This window comes from Patella vulgata, chromosome 2, assembly GCF_932274485.2.
Source record: "Patella vulgata chromosome 2, xgPatVulg1.2, whole genome shotgun sequence".
NCBI classification, from domain to species: Eukaryota; Metazoa; Mollusca; class Gastropoda; family Patellidae; genus Patella; species Patella vulgata.
Genome location: NC_065880.2, coordinates 42109893 through 42127016, shown reverse-complemented (window position 1 = coordinate 42127016; position 17124 = coordinate 42109893). Strand labels below are relative to the sequence as shown.

At 33.5% G+C, this 17124-nt stretch overlaps 1 protein-coding gene across 7 annotated transcripts in view; it reads right to left on the bottom strand.

Annotated features, from left to right (window-relative positions):
- Window positions 1-17124, bottom strand: part of LOC126810930 (arrestin domain-containing protein 2) — a 106353-nt gene that overhangs the window by 14452 nt on the left and 74777 nt on the right. For all 7 annotated transcript variants that reach the window (XM_050536328.2, XM_050536331.1, XM_050536330.2 and 4 more), the window contains exons 3-5: window positions 13782-13892; window positions 7138-7364; window positions 4860-5042 (exon numbers count right to left, since the gene is read on the bottom strand). In XM_050536328.2, the coding sequence (XP_050392285.1) occupies window positions 4860-5042; window positions 7138-7364; window positions 13782-13892 (521 nt within the window). The remainder of the gene's footprint in view (window positions 1-4859; window positions 5043-7137; window positions 7365-13781; window positions 13893-17124) is intronic.

The following is a 17124-nucleotide window of genomic DNA, read 5'->3' as shown; positions in this document are numbered from 1 at the left end:
CCATTACTATTAATGACTAGTGATAAATTTTTATATGTGTATGAAAGTACTAGATGACTCTCCTGTGCTGCAGTAGATCTAATGAGAATATCATGTAATAAACAGTCTTTAGTAACCTTGAAGTATCTTGGTCATCATTTGATTTTAACTATCCAGTTCCTTAATCATTAGAATCAGAATTACATCCTGATCAAAGCATTTCAAATTATGTTCAATTAAAATCTGGTATTTTATCATCTATTACTAACATTAAAGGATGTGAACCTCTTTGAACAAGCCAACAATGAGGCTGACGTCCCCCCGCCGAAATCCCAAAATAAATAGATGACACATATTAATTAATCGCACATTAATTTTTTTCAAAAGTATCAAGCAATCAAACCGATTATCAACTATACACCAAGTTTCATCACTTTCTATCAGATAGAATCAAAGTTAACTGGCCCCAAAAGCATCGACCAATAAAATTGCTTAGCTCTGTTTAGCTTTAGCTCGAAATGTTAATTAATAAAACTATATACCAAATTTCATCACTCTCACTTAATTAGAACTGAAGTTATCGTGTCCCAAAGCATCAACGAATCAAATTGCTTATCTCTGCTTACCCTAAGCAGAAAATTCTCATCATCGAACTCCATCAAGGCACCTAATAAACACCTACACCAAGTTTGAACATTCTAGCTCAATTAGAAGGAGAGTTATTGTGTTCCAAAGTCTCGGCCAATCAAATTGCTTATCGCTCTGCTTACCCTGAGCAGAAAATGCTCATTATCAAACTTAGTCATGGTAATGATGTAATGAAACTATACACCAAGTTTCATTACTCTCACTTAATTAGAATTAAAGTTATCGTGTCCCAAAGCATCAACCAATCAAATTGCTTATCTCTGCTTACACTGAGCAGAAAATGTTCATCTCCAAACTCCATCAAGGCACTGACCTAATAAACACCTACACCAAGTTTGAACATTCTAGCTCAATGAATTAGAAAGAGAGTTATTGTGTTCCAAAAAGTGTGACGGACAGACAGACAGACGGATGAACGGACAGAGAGAGAGAGAGAAAAATGGGGTTTAACTTAACTCGACACAAACTAGGTCATTTCGGGACTAATATATGGTTTAATATTTTTATTTCAATAATTCGCTTGCGTGTAGGGGTCTTTAGCAGTGGGAGGAATCCTGAGGACCCAAAGAAAACCTACGAGGTTGGACAGGCGACCCTACTCCTTGTCACGTACAACTGGGGAATCGAAACCCCACGAGTTGACTCACTGACAGACCGTACGATACAGCGTGCGCGTGCTAAGCATTCGGCCATCCAACCCTCCTTCGGACGGACAGACAGACAGACGGACGAACCCACTTTAATAGTCCCCTGCTTTCTTCGAAAGGCGGGGGACAATTAGGTAAAAGTGTTCATTTGGTTTTATCGGATGTGCTATTTCAAATAGTTATCGGACAAGCTCCATATGAGTAAATTTTCATTTCAAAGTATATGCATCAATTGATATACATTTACATAAATTTTTACAAAATGTTTGGCCATTTCGACCAAAGAGGATTTGGGTTGTTTTGGTTAATCTCTGTTTTGAACTTCTGGCCATGCTCCTTTATATCATCTGCAGAGGATGCTGAATGTTGTGAAATTTTCAATTCATCAAATCAGTGTAAATTCTGAACAGAATTTAACCATTTAGAGATTCAACTTTCACAATATTGTAGTTTTCTTGGGATTCAAAATACCTCAAATGTTGATCAGAGACTTTACCTCAACATTGACTCATTGCTACTCAGTTGTTGGAACCATTTACAAGTGCTTCTTTTTTTATTTTTGTCTTCATGTTAAGATTGTTTGTGCTTAAGGCAAGAAAATCATAATTAGAGAAAATGAGTTTTGTTACCATATTTTTGCTTTAACAAAACCCTTTTTTAAAAGAAATTTTTCTTAAAGTTAAAGAGGCATTATTCAAGAGCTAAATTTGCCTATTGCAGGTCTTTCTTTAGGCCTTAAATGTTATATGAATTATTAATTAGACATTTATTAACACGACAAGACCATAATCTACTCAAGATTTTAACTAGATTAGGACGGTTCGACCATTTAATGATTTAATTTAAAAATGGAGGGGCGAGTACTGTGGTTACGATAATAAACAATCAATGCACACATATTGTCAAAACTGCAAAAAGTGATAACTTGGCTCAGAATAAAGTAATTTGAATGAAATTTTCATTATATTCATTTTGCATTATCTATTTTTGAACTATTATAGCAAGAATGGACAGCTCTTTATCTAAATCTTACATAATGTATCATTAATAGAGATAAGGTAATGGCCTGTGTCAATGGAAAACACTTTTCCATATCCTTTATCACAATCTTCATTTCACCTAAACATTGTACCTAAACATATCCTCTAACAATTATAGAAATATTGTGAGAAAAACCTTCCACATTAAGCTATTATACTTATACTATGCTAAAAAAACCAATCCCCTTATCTTGAATAACTTGTGATGTCCTATTTAAATGTAATTAAAATGTAATTAAATTGAAATAAAAAACAACCATATGAACTTCAAAAGTAGAAAAGAAGGTCAAAACTCAATTTAATTTCATTTTGGCATGGGACATTTATTGCATATGAAGTTAATTAAGAAGTCAATCAAATTAACATTTCTGTGCTTTGGATGATAATTGTCAGTTTGAATAGTTCCAGGTCTTGAAGTTACAACAGAAGAATGGTTTTTTTTATGCTACTATACAGCTTCCCCCCTCATTAAATTGATAATTAAAATACTTTGTTCACAAGAATGCATATCTGCAATAGCATTGGCGATACAGGTGTTATTTTAATGCATAAGAATAGGATACTCTGAATAACAAAGGAAACATTATCATTATAACCGTATTTGTTTTTTAAATTTTCATTTTGAGACTGGTTTTCACAGTGATTTTATAGTTAAGTTTGAATCCAGTTAAAAATTCACACATACATTGTATATATAAATAAATAGTAGACGAAATTGATTAGTCATGATTGGTGGTGTTGCAATATGAATTAGGTGGCCTCAAATTTGCATAAAGGAAAACTTGTCCACATGAAGATTTTATCCCCCCCTCCCATAAATTATAACTTATAAATATCCAAAGTATCTATGTTCATGTATTATAATAAGTGGAAAGGTGTCCAAAATTTTACTTCAGATATTAAGCCCAATGTTAACGCAACATCAGTTTCTTTAACATCACACATAAACTGGTTTGATGATTTGGGAGTGACAATATCTTATAGTTTGAGGTAAATGATAAATTACCTGTTAATGGCACAAGACATATATATACAAAGAACTTGATGCCCTACTTATAATAAATCACATGACTAGCTAGACTATAAGATTTATAATAGACTTTGATTACTTCATCATACAGATACCAGAACTCTTCAGATCAATGGAAAAAATGGATTAAAATCCATTACAAAATATCTGTCAATATCAGACACTTGAAGACTGGTGTTATTATTGATAATTTTTCAGGAAAATTTTTGTCTAAATTCATTTATTACAGAAACCCAGTGGAAATGAAATAAATCAAAATAGATCAAAACAACAACTATCAGTATTGCACAATTAAGCTTGCAAGTAAAACATTTTTTCTGGCTGACTTATAATAAAACAGGTACAAAAATCCATTTAATTGTTTATAAGAACATTTTACATGAATTAGTCATTCACACATTTTTATCCTCCACTTACTCTTTGTTGATTTAAGTGGCCCATGTGAATCTGGAAACCAAAATCTTAAATTAGATCAAGTGTACTTAACTTTAAATTGCTAATTTGATATAGTTTTAACTATATCAAATTAGCAATTAATTTTATTTTAAGACAGTGCATGAATTTAATGTTCAGTATTATTATAAACAAAAAGGATTTTAAATTAATCATCAGGGCTGACTGTTCGTCTTATATAATACTGAACAGAAGTCATGATATGGTCAATGTGCTTGATGACTCATTAGTTGTAAGAATGGGTTAGCACTGATGATTTTGAATGTCTATACCAGTACAGAAAAAGAGCATTCACGGTTATTTTTTGTGGGGATAAATATAAGAAAATCAATCAGTCAATTTCTAATTGTTAATTAGCAAGCTACATATTGTAAAATGACAAAAATATTAATGAGAGAGATAGAGAGAGAGAGAGAGAAAGAGAGAGATGGGGTTTAACGTCCACTCGACACAAACTAGGTCATTTCGGGACTAACATATGGTTTAATTTTATTTCAATAATTCGCTTGCGCATAGGGGTTTTTAGCCAAAGTTTAGCAGTGGGAGGAAACCGGAGGACCCAGAGAAAACCCACGAGGTTGGACAGGTGACCCTACTCCTTGTCACGTACAACCGGGGATTCGAAACCATGCCAGTCGACTCAATGACAGACTTTATGATACAGCGCGTGCACACTTACCATTCAGCCATCCAACCCTCCTTAATAATGAGAAAGACAGGTTGCCCAGCAATGAAACATAGAATGGCAGCTGTTAAGTCATCCAAGCAATGATCCTTGTTTCTTAGCCTCTATAGGTGATTAGAGCATTTAGGAGAGAACAAATGGGATCAAGGACAACAACCCATAAGTAATTATTGGAAATTGTTATAATCTAATATAATTCTTTATGGTCCTAATGTAACTTTATCTTCCAGAAACTCCACAAGATCTGTCATAGTACTCAAGGAGAATAACTCAGTAAGCAATTAACAGGAATTGTATACAAATGGCTTTAAACGATGAACAAATGATGATTATGTTATGATCTGTTAAGTAATTTTCAATATTAGAATACTACTTACCTGAATAAGGGAAACTTGAGTTGAAGCTAAACGTCGAGTACTGAGATTTTTTATTTGGGCCCAAACAGGTATCGCCTCTTTTATTGTATATCCCTTACGATCTAATTTGACAGATGCTGTGACAGTCCCTGATATACAGCACCATGAACCAACTGTTTCAAATGTGTCATTTTCAACAGGCAGCTAAAAAGATCCAAAGTAAGACAATTTAGACAATTATAGGGAAAACTAGAACAATATGGTAAGTGCAGCAGCTCTGGATCTAATAATTAAAATTGGCAAGTTCTGTATTCACAATCAATTTTAATAGGCAGCTGCAGGTTCAGAAACACTGTATTTGCTTTCCATTTATTAATTAATGGACAAAAACATAACATAAACAGCACTGTCATTAGGTATGGTAAATGTATCAAACAAATTTCGAAACATCAATCTGGTACAGTAAGCTTATATATAATCGCTTTATTCTGAAGTTAAATTTTAAAAAAAATAAACCTAAATGACCTGTTCTACGTAATTGCAATTTTGATTTTTCTACCAAAATGTTTTATGAAATAATATAAAGAAATTGCTACTATTGATAAATGTTTCAAAGGCAATGTTTTAGTACCTCTTAACATCTGTTTTCATATAAAAGGTTCGCAAGTATGAATAATAAATATCTCTAAACTTTTATGGAATCAACAGTGCATACCATATAAATTGTACTGTTACTTCTCATAAAATGAAACAGAAGTTATTTGAAGAGGTAAATTTAGATTTTGTATGTTTTGGTGGCACAGATATACCTTACATCATTAATGTAGTGAACTTGATCATCAACAAATAAAGCATATCTTCCCCTTTACACCTCTGTTTACATGATACCTTGCATATCTCCATGCAGTACCTGACAATTCCTAATAATCTTATCCTGATTGCATTCACCACACACCTTATTTCTTTCCTAATCAAGAAGAAAGGTTATGCACAATAATTTTGATCTAAATAATAGAATATGTGACAAATGAAGTGGACAAATTTCATCAAGATTTTTCTTTCATTGGACCAGAGATACAGGCATTTGGTCTGGTATTTTAATCTTTTAATACCATTACTTTTTAAACTCTTGCACAGTTCAAAAGATTTGTGGGTGTCATGCATGAAGTTGAATATGTTTACACTTTCTGAAACAACTAATACTATCCATATCTCAATGACTGATTGAGGGAGAGACCCAGTTGCATTGAGTGTCAATAATGTATATCCAGAATACTGGATATTACTTTGCTATTGGAAAGTCCATCTTAACATGTTCCAGAGGTAAAGTCTGATTTTTTTTTTTAATTTTATCATCCGGGATTTATGGACCTGTTTATAGTCCAACCTTCGACGATGGGTTGTATGTTCAATTTAGTTGGGGGTGTAAGATGTAAGATTGAACAAACAATAATTCCACAACTCATTTCTTCTTGGTATAATCTTATATTCTGTAACAATACTTAAATAACAATATATATACAATAATGACCCACAGGCTAGGTAACTTAATAAGGAACAGCATCTAAGAAATAACTTATAAGAGACCTGCCCTTCAGTCTGTCCTGCTGCCTGCCTGTGGTCAACTCGCCTTTTTTTTGCAATATACAATTTTCAGGATTTTTATAGCTTTAGCTTTATTTCTTAGTAACCCTAACTTTATAATCTTAAATACATTCATGTCTACTGGATTAACTGGACAATAGATAGTAATTTATGAAACAATGTCTCTATAATATAATTACAGAGTTGACTTTGATTAGGCTTCACGTTAATCTGTAATGTTTACCTGGTCATATTTTTAAGATTAGTTCAAAATTTGATATAGTGTTTCAAAAATCTTATACAAAGAATACAAAGAATTTTGCTACATTGCTATATTTTGTGTAGTATAAAATCTTTGCAAGAATTTAATGACTATCTTATCTAACATAATCAATGGTTATACATAAACTATGGTACATGTTGAACCATATGGTATATGTATCATGTTACTGAGTAAATGTCTTTTAACTTCGAACTTCATGTTTTTTTCTTGCATAGTTTACTAGTATTACCACTCTGTTCCAAGGACAGCCTTAGCAAATATTTCTGTTTTTTTAAATAGTTTTCAGAGTTTTAATTTGTTGTTTAAAGGAATTGAGACAAATTAATGTTTAAGAATATATTTTTTCAGATATAATTATTTAATACAACTGGAGTTTTAGTTAACAAGTTTTCCCCAAATCCATTTTACAACTTCTCATTGTTTTGTACTTACAGCAGCATCAGGCTCTGCATTGAGATCTAGAGATCCTATCACAGCAAATTTACTTGTTCTTTCATGATGAGGTCCACCGGGTGAATAGATTGTCATACGCACAAAATAACGTAATCGTCCATGTTTTCCTTTAAATGAAGACGGTAACTTGGATGGAAGAGAAAATTCAAATGGAAAATAATGTGAGCCTGGATGTAATAATCCTTCATCTTCTATCTTTTTTTCACCTAAAAAAACAAAATACCCAAAGAAATGAAAAATGAAATATCAAGACTGAAACCCTGTACTGATAGCTAAACCCAGTTCACGTAATAAACACAATTCTGTAAAGTTCATTACAAATACTGACATTTTGAATGAAAATATTTTGTCAGTTGGAAGATCAACAGCCATGTTTTTCCTCAATTTACCCAAAGTTTTCGCAAGAGGTATTAATCTTTATTGTTGTACAATAACCTTTACCCAAAAAACAGTTTTTATCACCCAGATGATAAGAATCCCTAATCCATGAAATTATAAGCTGAAATGAAATGAGAAACAACCACAAAGGAATATCTTACACCTGAAACAAGACTTGATATTATGCTCAGCTATAAAAAGGAACTCTTTTTTTTTTTAAATCACCCTAATTCCCCAGGGAGCTTTCAGAAAGATAGACTTTGAGTCCAAGTAGTTTGCAATTATGGCACGTCTTAGGGAGAAGTGGAATGACTCAACAGGGAATTGGCAGCTAAAGAGAAACAGGAATTACTTTATTATAGAACTGTAAACAGATTCTATGGTAAATCACTCTTGTTTCAAAGGTCTACAAACTTTATATCTGTCTTCATCAAGGCAGTCATTCATAAAAAAAATAGCTGTCTGATACCCCACTACTTGCCAGCCATTACTGCCAAATGCCTTTCATTGTTATGGGAAAGATTAATTTTGACAATTTCTGCAGTTTGACCACACAATATATTTTTCCCCCATATATTCTATCAATTCTCTCACCCCAGAGTATTGTTTTGTAGGGATTTTATGCATAAAAATGTCTGGTACATGTTAAATGAGATGTTTATCTAGTTTTTCTTTAAACCCTACATTTTCTTTTAAAGTGCTGTCATTTTAAAATTTCACATGGCTAATGCATTCAAATGGGAAGAATATCTAGTGTTTCTTTAAACCTTACTATTTTCTTATAAGTTATTAATATTATAATTACTAATACTAATATAGGATTTTAAAATTTTACATGGCAAAAAACATTAGACAATGAATATATCCAACTTCATCAAGTACTTAATAATTTTGTAATTACTCGTAAATCAAGACATTGACTTTTTAAAATTTGATTAATTAAAGGGTAATTTGAAATCTCTCCCATGCTTTATACTTTCCACATATAAAGGAATCTTTAATGATTTGAATAGTAATTAATGCGAAATTGGAACTAGAAACACATATAAGATTTACTTAGATTGTAAAATTATCTTAAGAGAGTCTGTGATTTGCTTTTAATCTAGCTTACTGCAATTGTAGACTGAAATAATTGAAAACTATCTTGCTAGTGATATTCATAATTTTATTTTTTCATTTCAGATAACAAAACCTAAACAATTATAGTTGTGTCATTGATATATACTGAGCGCCATGGAAAACGCATCACTTAGTTTTTCGTATAACAAAATGATCCTGTAAACATATCTTATTTACTTTGCTTCTTATTGTGAACAATATTCAAATGGGAACACATCAGTAACAACACATTTGTACACTTATGGATGTTTAATCTGTAATCAAGGGTACAAAGTCAGATGGGTCAAAACCAAAAGTACCACACAGATGTCAGTAGCGCGTGTGTCCTCCACTGGCCATCATCACGGTAGGCTACAGCATTAACGCGACCCCTGCAAATGTGTAGGGCGGTTCGGTGATGAAATGTGAAGCCTCCCCACACCATTACACTTCCCCCACCCCATTGATTCGTTTTGAAGACGCAGCAGTCTGCAAGACGTTCCCCAATACGTCTCCACACACGTTGACGGCCATCAGTGTGATAAAGATGAAAGCGACTCTCATCACTGAATAGCACACTTTGCCAGTCTACTCTTCTCCATGTCTGGTGTCCTTGAGCCCATATCAAACGCCGGGACGGTGATGATCCCTGAGGATAGCTCCAACATAAGGTCGTCGTGCACGGAGTCCTACTTCTCTTAGACAACGTCTTACGGTGTTGGCACTTACTGGTCCTTGTTTTCTGACGACTGCTGCACCTGTTCGAGTCGCTGGGCGGAATCTGTCACGCAGATGAGTGACCCGGATGTAGCAGTCTTGAGTCTGGGTTGTAACGCGTTGTGGACCAGGACGTTGACGGTCACGTGTTGATCCAGTAACTCGAACATGTTCCACCAACCTTACAATAGTGGACTGATGACAATTGAAGTGTCTCACAATAGCACGTGTAGACATGCCAGCCCTGGACACTCCCATGGCTTCATTCCTTTGATTTTCAGTAAGTCTCGGCATCTCTAGCTCGATTCCTTCACACGTCCAACAACAACAAATTACGACAGATTGACGTTTCACACTTCATGTACTGCAGATTAAGTTGAAAACATGCTTTTAAAGGGCTCACACACAATGCCGCACGTGAATATTGGGTTTTTCATGTGCATCTCGTCCATTTTTTTTTTGTGCCCACTGGCTGATATTTATTGCGTTTGGGAGCATTGTGTGAAACAATAGTTCATAGTATTGCATAATATTATACATACAAAACCACCTAGTAATAAAATATTTGGGAAAAAAAAGTGATGCGTTTTCCATGGCGCTCAGTATACTTTGTTTCCTTAAAAATGCTGTGTCTAAATTTAAAAAGTCATAATACTCTAAATTAAGCACCTTTTGTTGTACTTTTAGATTTTATACAAACTAACCAGCGGCTGCCTGGCAGGATACACCCTCATTTTGCAAGAGATGGATAGAGAACAAGCTAAAAACAAAAACGATTTTTTGTACAATCTGGGGCAATAATCCAGAAAGTTATGGTCTGAAATGCGCAAATATCAAAAGGGACTGAGATCTTTGGGATATAAAGATATGTTTTAAGTTTCATCAGAATCGGATAAAAATTGTGACCTCTAGAGGGTCCACAACCTTCGTATTGCATACTTTTACACAATTTGGGTACAAAGAGCGGCCATTTTGTCAGGCAGTTTCATTTCGATTTTCCCGAAATTCGATTTCAACCTTCATTATGGTGGAATGGTGAAATATTTAAACGGTTTTTAAAATCGAAAAAAATTTTGACCTTTAGAGAATCTGCAAGCTAAAAATGCAATTTTTCGAACAATCAGGAGCCATAATTAGAAAGTTATGGTCCGATATGCGCGAATATTGAAAGGAACCAAGATCTTTGGGTTATAAACTTACATTTCAAGTTTCATTACGCTATTTAGTACGAGGGGCGGCCATTTAGTCTGTCAGTTTTGGTCCGATTCAAACTCAACCATCCTTAGGGTGTAACTGTGATATATTCAAACGGTTTTTTAAATCGCATAAAAATTATGACCGCTATAGGGTCCACAAGCTAAAAACGTTATTTTTCGTACAATCAGGGGCCATAATTCTGGAAGTTACAGTCTGATATTTGCGAATATTGAAAGGAACCCAGATCTTTGGGTTATAAACTTACATTTTAAGTTTCATCAAAATCAGAAGAAAATTGTGACCTCTAGAGGGTCCACAACCTTGATATACCATATTTTTACACTATTTGACAACAAGGGATGGCCATTTGTCTGTCAGTTTTGGGCCGATTTTCACGAAATTCAAACTCAACCATCCTTAGGGTGTAACGGTGATATACTAAAACGTTTTTTTAAATTGGATAAAAATTATGACCTCTATAGGGTCCACAAGCTAAAAACGCGATTTTTCGTACAATCAGGGGCCATAATTCAGGAAGTTACGATCCGATATGCGTGAATATCGCAAGAAACTGAGATCTTTGGGTTATAAACTCACATTTTAAGTTTTGACAAAATCAGATAAAAATTGTGACCTCATTAGGGTGCACAAGCTAAAAAGGTGATTTTTCGTACAATCAGGAGCAACAATCCATGAAGTTTCGGTCCGATACATGTCAATATCGAAAGCAACCGAGATCTTTTGGAGAGAAACCTATATTTCAAGTTTTCTTAAAAATCAGATAAGAATTGTGACCTGTAGAGTGTCCACAAACAATTGAGGACGGACGGACAGACAGGGGCGACAGCAATATACGTCCAAGTATCTCATGTCATGAAGTAATGACATAAATTGAAGGAGTTAATAAATTAACAACTGTAGGACTCAAATCTCTAAATATTAAAACAACCTGAGAAAAGTTGACTTTACTACTAAATGAATTATTAAGTGTAATAAGAAGAAAGAATGATCATTGCAGATGTTTAATTCACCAAGCATCATCTATCTACGTCATTGGTTTAATTAAATTAGATTGAATATAATTATCAAGTGCATTAAAAAACACCCAATTGTTAATACAAGTAGGTACAGATCGGCAAGCTTTCATTTTATTGTATTACAAAAACACATAATTTTATAGGAATATTACTGGCATAAATTTGAATACCACACAGGAATAAAATATGAAAAATAGTGAGGTGTTCCTATTTGAATATTTTGTTGACATTTTATAAAGAAGAAAACGATTCCTATTCAGGAAGTGTTGCATTCATTTGCTGCATATAAACAAAGACGAGTAATTTTGCAGGAATATTAGGCCTACTATTGTGAATTTGATGTTGAAGCAGGATCGGCAAGCTTTCATTCAATGTATTACGAAAATTAGTTATTTTGTAGGAATGTTACTGACATAATTAAATATGAAAGATAGTTTGCCAGGCAACGAAACATACGCCCACAGCAGCTAAATCGTCTGAGTGGTCAACAAGGGTTGTCGCATATTTATTCCTTTATAGGTAATTGGGGAAATTTACAAGGCAGTTCCATACAGATCAGATTATAATTTTTGCCGTTTGAGGGTTCACAAGGTTCTACAAACTGAAACATGGGACTCAACTCTGGAAGTAATCTTCAGAAATTGTTGAAATTTGACAGGCTTTTTCGTTTTACTAATTTAAATAATGCATATAAATTTCATACTGATCAGATGATCACTTATTTCATTCAAACGTTCACAAGGTTCACAACCGCCATAACACTAGAAATTATTGACGGAAATTGCTGAAATTCAATAGATCTCTGTTTCACAAATTTAAATGATGCATATAAATTTCATACATATCGAATGATAACTTTCATCAATCGATCATTAACAAGGTCGAACAAATTTGAAGTGAAACAAGGGCCATAACTCTAGAAGTAATAAACGGAAATTGCTGAAATTCAATAGGATTCTTTTCTTTACTAATTTAAATGGCGCATGGAAATTTCATACAGATCGGCAGATAACTATTGATGTTAGAGCGTTCACATGGTTCAAGAAAGTGAAACAAGGGCCATAACTCTAGACGTTATAAACAGAAATTGCTGAAATTCAATAGGCTTCTTCGTTTCACTAATTTAAATAATGCATATAAATTTCAGAAAGATAACGTTTGGCGTTAGAGCATTCACAAGGTTCAATAAAGTGAAACATGGGCCATAACTCTAGACGTAATGAACAGAAATTATTGAAATTAAATAATTTAAATCATACATATAAATTTCACAAAGATTGGGTGATAACTTTTGGCGTTAGAGCGTTGACAAGGTTCAATAACGTGAAACGAGGGCCATAACTCTAGACGTAATAACCAGAAATTGCTGAAATTCAATAGGCTTCTTCGTTTCACTAATTTAAATCATGCATATAAGTTTCACAAAGATTGGGTCATAACTTTTGGCGTTAGAGCGTTGACAAGGTTCAATAAAGTGAAACGAGGGCCATAACTCTAGATGTAATAACCAGAAATTGCTGAAATTCAATAGGCTTCTTCGTTTCACTAATTTAAATAATGAATATAAATTTCAGAAAGATAGGATGATTACTTTTAGCATTAGGGTGTTCACAAGGTTAAACAAAGTGAAACAAGGTCCATAACTCTAGAAGTAATAAACAGAAATTGCTGTAATTGAATAGGCTTCTTTGTTTTCCTAGTTTAAATATTGCATATAAATTTCACAAAGATCAGATGTTAACTTTCGGCATTAAGGGCCATAACTCTAGACGTAATAAACGGAAATCATTGAAATTAAATAGGCTTCTTCATCTCACTAATGCAAACAACATATATTAATTTTAAAACATCTGGATAATAACTTTTGGCGTTAAGAGCGTCCACAAGAAATTGTGGACAATGGACGGACTGACAGTAATATACGTCCACATTTCTATGTAGGCATATAAAAATAGCGAGGTTCACCGATTTTTATTACGTAACTTTTTGAATGTTTTGTTGACACATGATTTTTAATTGTGGTATGAATCCGTCTGGTTAAATAATGATAAGAGTTATGCCCCTTTAATTTCAGTAAAATGTCCGACAAGAAAAATTTTGAAATCCCATCACTTCCTTGCATAGAATATGTAAAACCAAAATATCTTGGCAAAGAACATTTTGTTGAATGAATACAGTAGCTAATTCTGTTTTTACCTTTGATTGGAAGAACGGTTGTGTAATTAAAAACTTCTTCATCTGAAGCTTGTATATCACTAGATGTCATCCATTCTACTTTGGCTTCACCAATAGCTTCTAAACACACACCTAAAAATTGTCATAATTAATATAACAATTTGAAACATTAGTGTGTTAACTGTTTTAAAAAAGGGACTTTGTAATGTTACAAATTTTGTTATGTTAAAAATTTAAATAGTACTGATAATACACTTTGACAAATTGGATTTATCACTATATATTTTTTTCTGAATAATTTGATCTCAAGAGAAAATTTGAGCAGAATTTCAAGGACAAGTATAACTTAATAAAAACATAAGTAATGACTCATTTTAACACCAATCCAATGAGTAGACTAGCTTACATGAGATGTTGTTATTTATTCAATAGCCAGTACATGCATACATGCAATAACCCATTTATTTTTTGCATCTGATGAAGCTCTATCTTATTGAAAAAGGTAAATAATAGAGTGTGTTCTCTGGGCTGAGGTTTACATTATTTCTTGAAAACCACTAACAAATGGTGGAATAATTCTTCTCAGCCACTTAATCATTGCTTGCATTAAGAAACGATAAAAAATCCATTGTAAACAATGTGTGCCAAACCAATGATGTAATTTACACATGAAAATTTAACAGTTCTTTGTAGACATCAACACAACCCTGTATACGTCCTTGAAATTAGAAATACAGTAGAACAATTTTTTTTAAATGTTATACATGTATTCTCAGCCATCAAAATTTTCATAAGCAAATCAAAAATGCCATATGAAAAGAAATATCTTTTATTTCATATACTCAAAATAACCTTTGTACATGCACATCATCACAGGAGATTATCTCTTATAATTGTTTTATTAACTAGAAACATTGACATTCTCTGATAATCACAAATGTTCCATGGGATCTAACATAAACATCTCTGATCTGAATATTTGGTCATTCATGTTAAAATCCATAATATTTTATCATTCCACATAACACAATCTTTTACGTGACTAGTCTGATCCAAATCAGAACCATTTCCAAAGAAACCAACTATCCAAGCTTCTCTCTTGTCAAAGAATTAGACATCCTTTTGAAATTTTAATAAAATCTTAACAGTGTTTAGTTTACCTGTACAACCAAGCAGAAGCTACACAATCTTGAAAACATGTGGTAACCAGAGAGTATGAACAAAAACAGACAGGTGAACTGGCAGGGGTGGCAAAAGTACACAACAAAAACAACTGGGAATTTGGTCGCACAGTAAAATTAAGAAAAGAACGCGATATATTTATTGATTATAACGAACATATTTCAATTTAATATTATAAAATATTAAAATACCCAGTCATTAAAGACAGTCTAGCTTCAGTACACACATTCTTTTAATGATGTGAGAAGACAGAAGTATAACGGTAATAACCATGATGAAATTAGTTTCTGAAAATTACGTTTCTGTCTTTATAGCCAACTGAGAAGATGGATAATTTTCTTTCATTTTCCCAGTTCATTCATCTTATATGCTGTGGTAAGGTAATAACTGTCTGTATATTTATTCTAACATAATAAAAGTGGAAAAATAGTAGAGAAATAACGAACAAGATGTTCTGTTACTCAACTAATCTATCATTAAAGATTTCTTTCCAAATTTTGAATGCCTTTTTTTCTAACAGTATTAATCTGATTAGCTAGAGACATTGGTTTACTTTGGAGAGAGAGAGAGAGAGAAATGGGGTTTTATGATGTCCACTCGACACAAACCAGGTAATTTCGGGACTAACATATGGTTCAATTTTATTTCAATAATTCGCTTGCATGTAAGGGTTTTTAGCAGTGGGAGAAAACCAGAGGACCCGGAGAAAACCCATGAGATTGGACAGGCGACCCTACTCCTTGTGACGTACAACTGGGGAATCGAAACCACGCCAGTTGACTCAATGATAGACCGTATGATACAGAGTGCACAGGCTCACCATTTGGCCATCCAACCCCCCGGTTTACTTTGGAACAAGACACAGTAGTATGGTTTAACCACATCAAATTTTTACAATAGATTTATGAAATAGGGTTTCTACTGTTCTGCTCCGACTGGGCTAACGAAGACGGACATACTCCATACAGTGTGCTATGAGGGAAATTTTGCCAGGACAGCGGTGCTACGGCCTACTCTCATATTGAAATAAAATTGCCAAGAGTTCTTTTATGTGCACACCAATGTGTGCACTGGACCTCGGTTTTTCAGACCATCCAAATAACTATACTTGCCAGGTCCTCCTTCCTGCCCTACAGATAAGGTGGAACCTTGCTGGAAAATTCTGATGTTCTTTCTCAACCAACAACTGTATCGAACACAAGACCTCAAAGTTAGTCTGCCAATGAAATACTAACTGATCCACCAAGGCTCCCAAAGTTTTTACAAAAAAGGGCAGTACAATCTGAATAACCATACCGGATATATACCGGTAACTTCCAGAAAGGAAATGAAGGAAAAAAAGTCAAAGTACTCAGGTGTCAACTGTATTGAACAAGAGGATACTATTAATTACCAGTAAATGCAGAATCTTTTTATTTAAACCACAGGAAAGTTTTACATTTTAAATTTATTACTTTTGGAGTACTAACTTATTATAATCTTACAGCACGCAGATAGTGTCTTTTGTGCCTTTGATATAGAAACTTGATGTAAAAATAAAGAAATGTATTTTCCTAACCTAAGATTTTTTTTCTCTTGAACTCTTGCTTTAATCAATCAGCTTCAAAGAACCAAGTTTCTGTTAATTTGATCATAAATTTCTTTTGTCTTTACAAGTTGTTTTTATGTTAACCTTAAGAGTAAATGGTTTCTTTGTTTGATGAGATGATTTTAATATATGGATATTCAGTTCAGAATTTAATTTGTAGATTAAAAGAATAATTTGTTTGAAAATACAGAAGGCAACTTCAAAGATAGGTTGCCAGGCAACGAAACATACACCCACAGCAGCTAAATCATCCGAGCGGTCGACAAGGGTTGTCGCACATTTATTCTTACGTAGATAGTGATGATCCTTAGGGTATAAGGAATAAGTATGGAAAGTTTTTAGTGGATCCATTAAGAAATGTGGCCTGTAGACGACAAACAAATACAAAGATAGGTTGCCAGGCAACGAAATATACGCCCACAACAGTTAAATCGTGCAAGGTAATTGGGGGCATTTACAAGGCAATTTCATACAGATCAAATTATAATTTTCGTCGTTTGAGGGTTCACAAGGTTCTACAAACTGAAACAAGGCTCTTAAGTCTGGAAGTAATTTACAGAAATTGTTAAAATTGGACAGGCTTTTTTGTTTTAC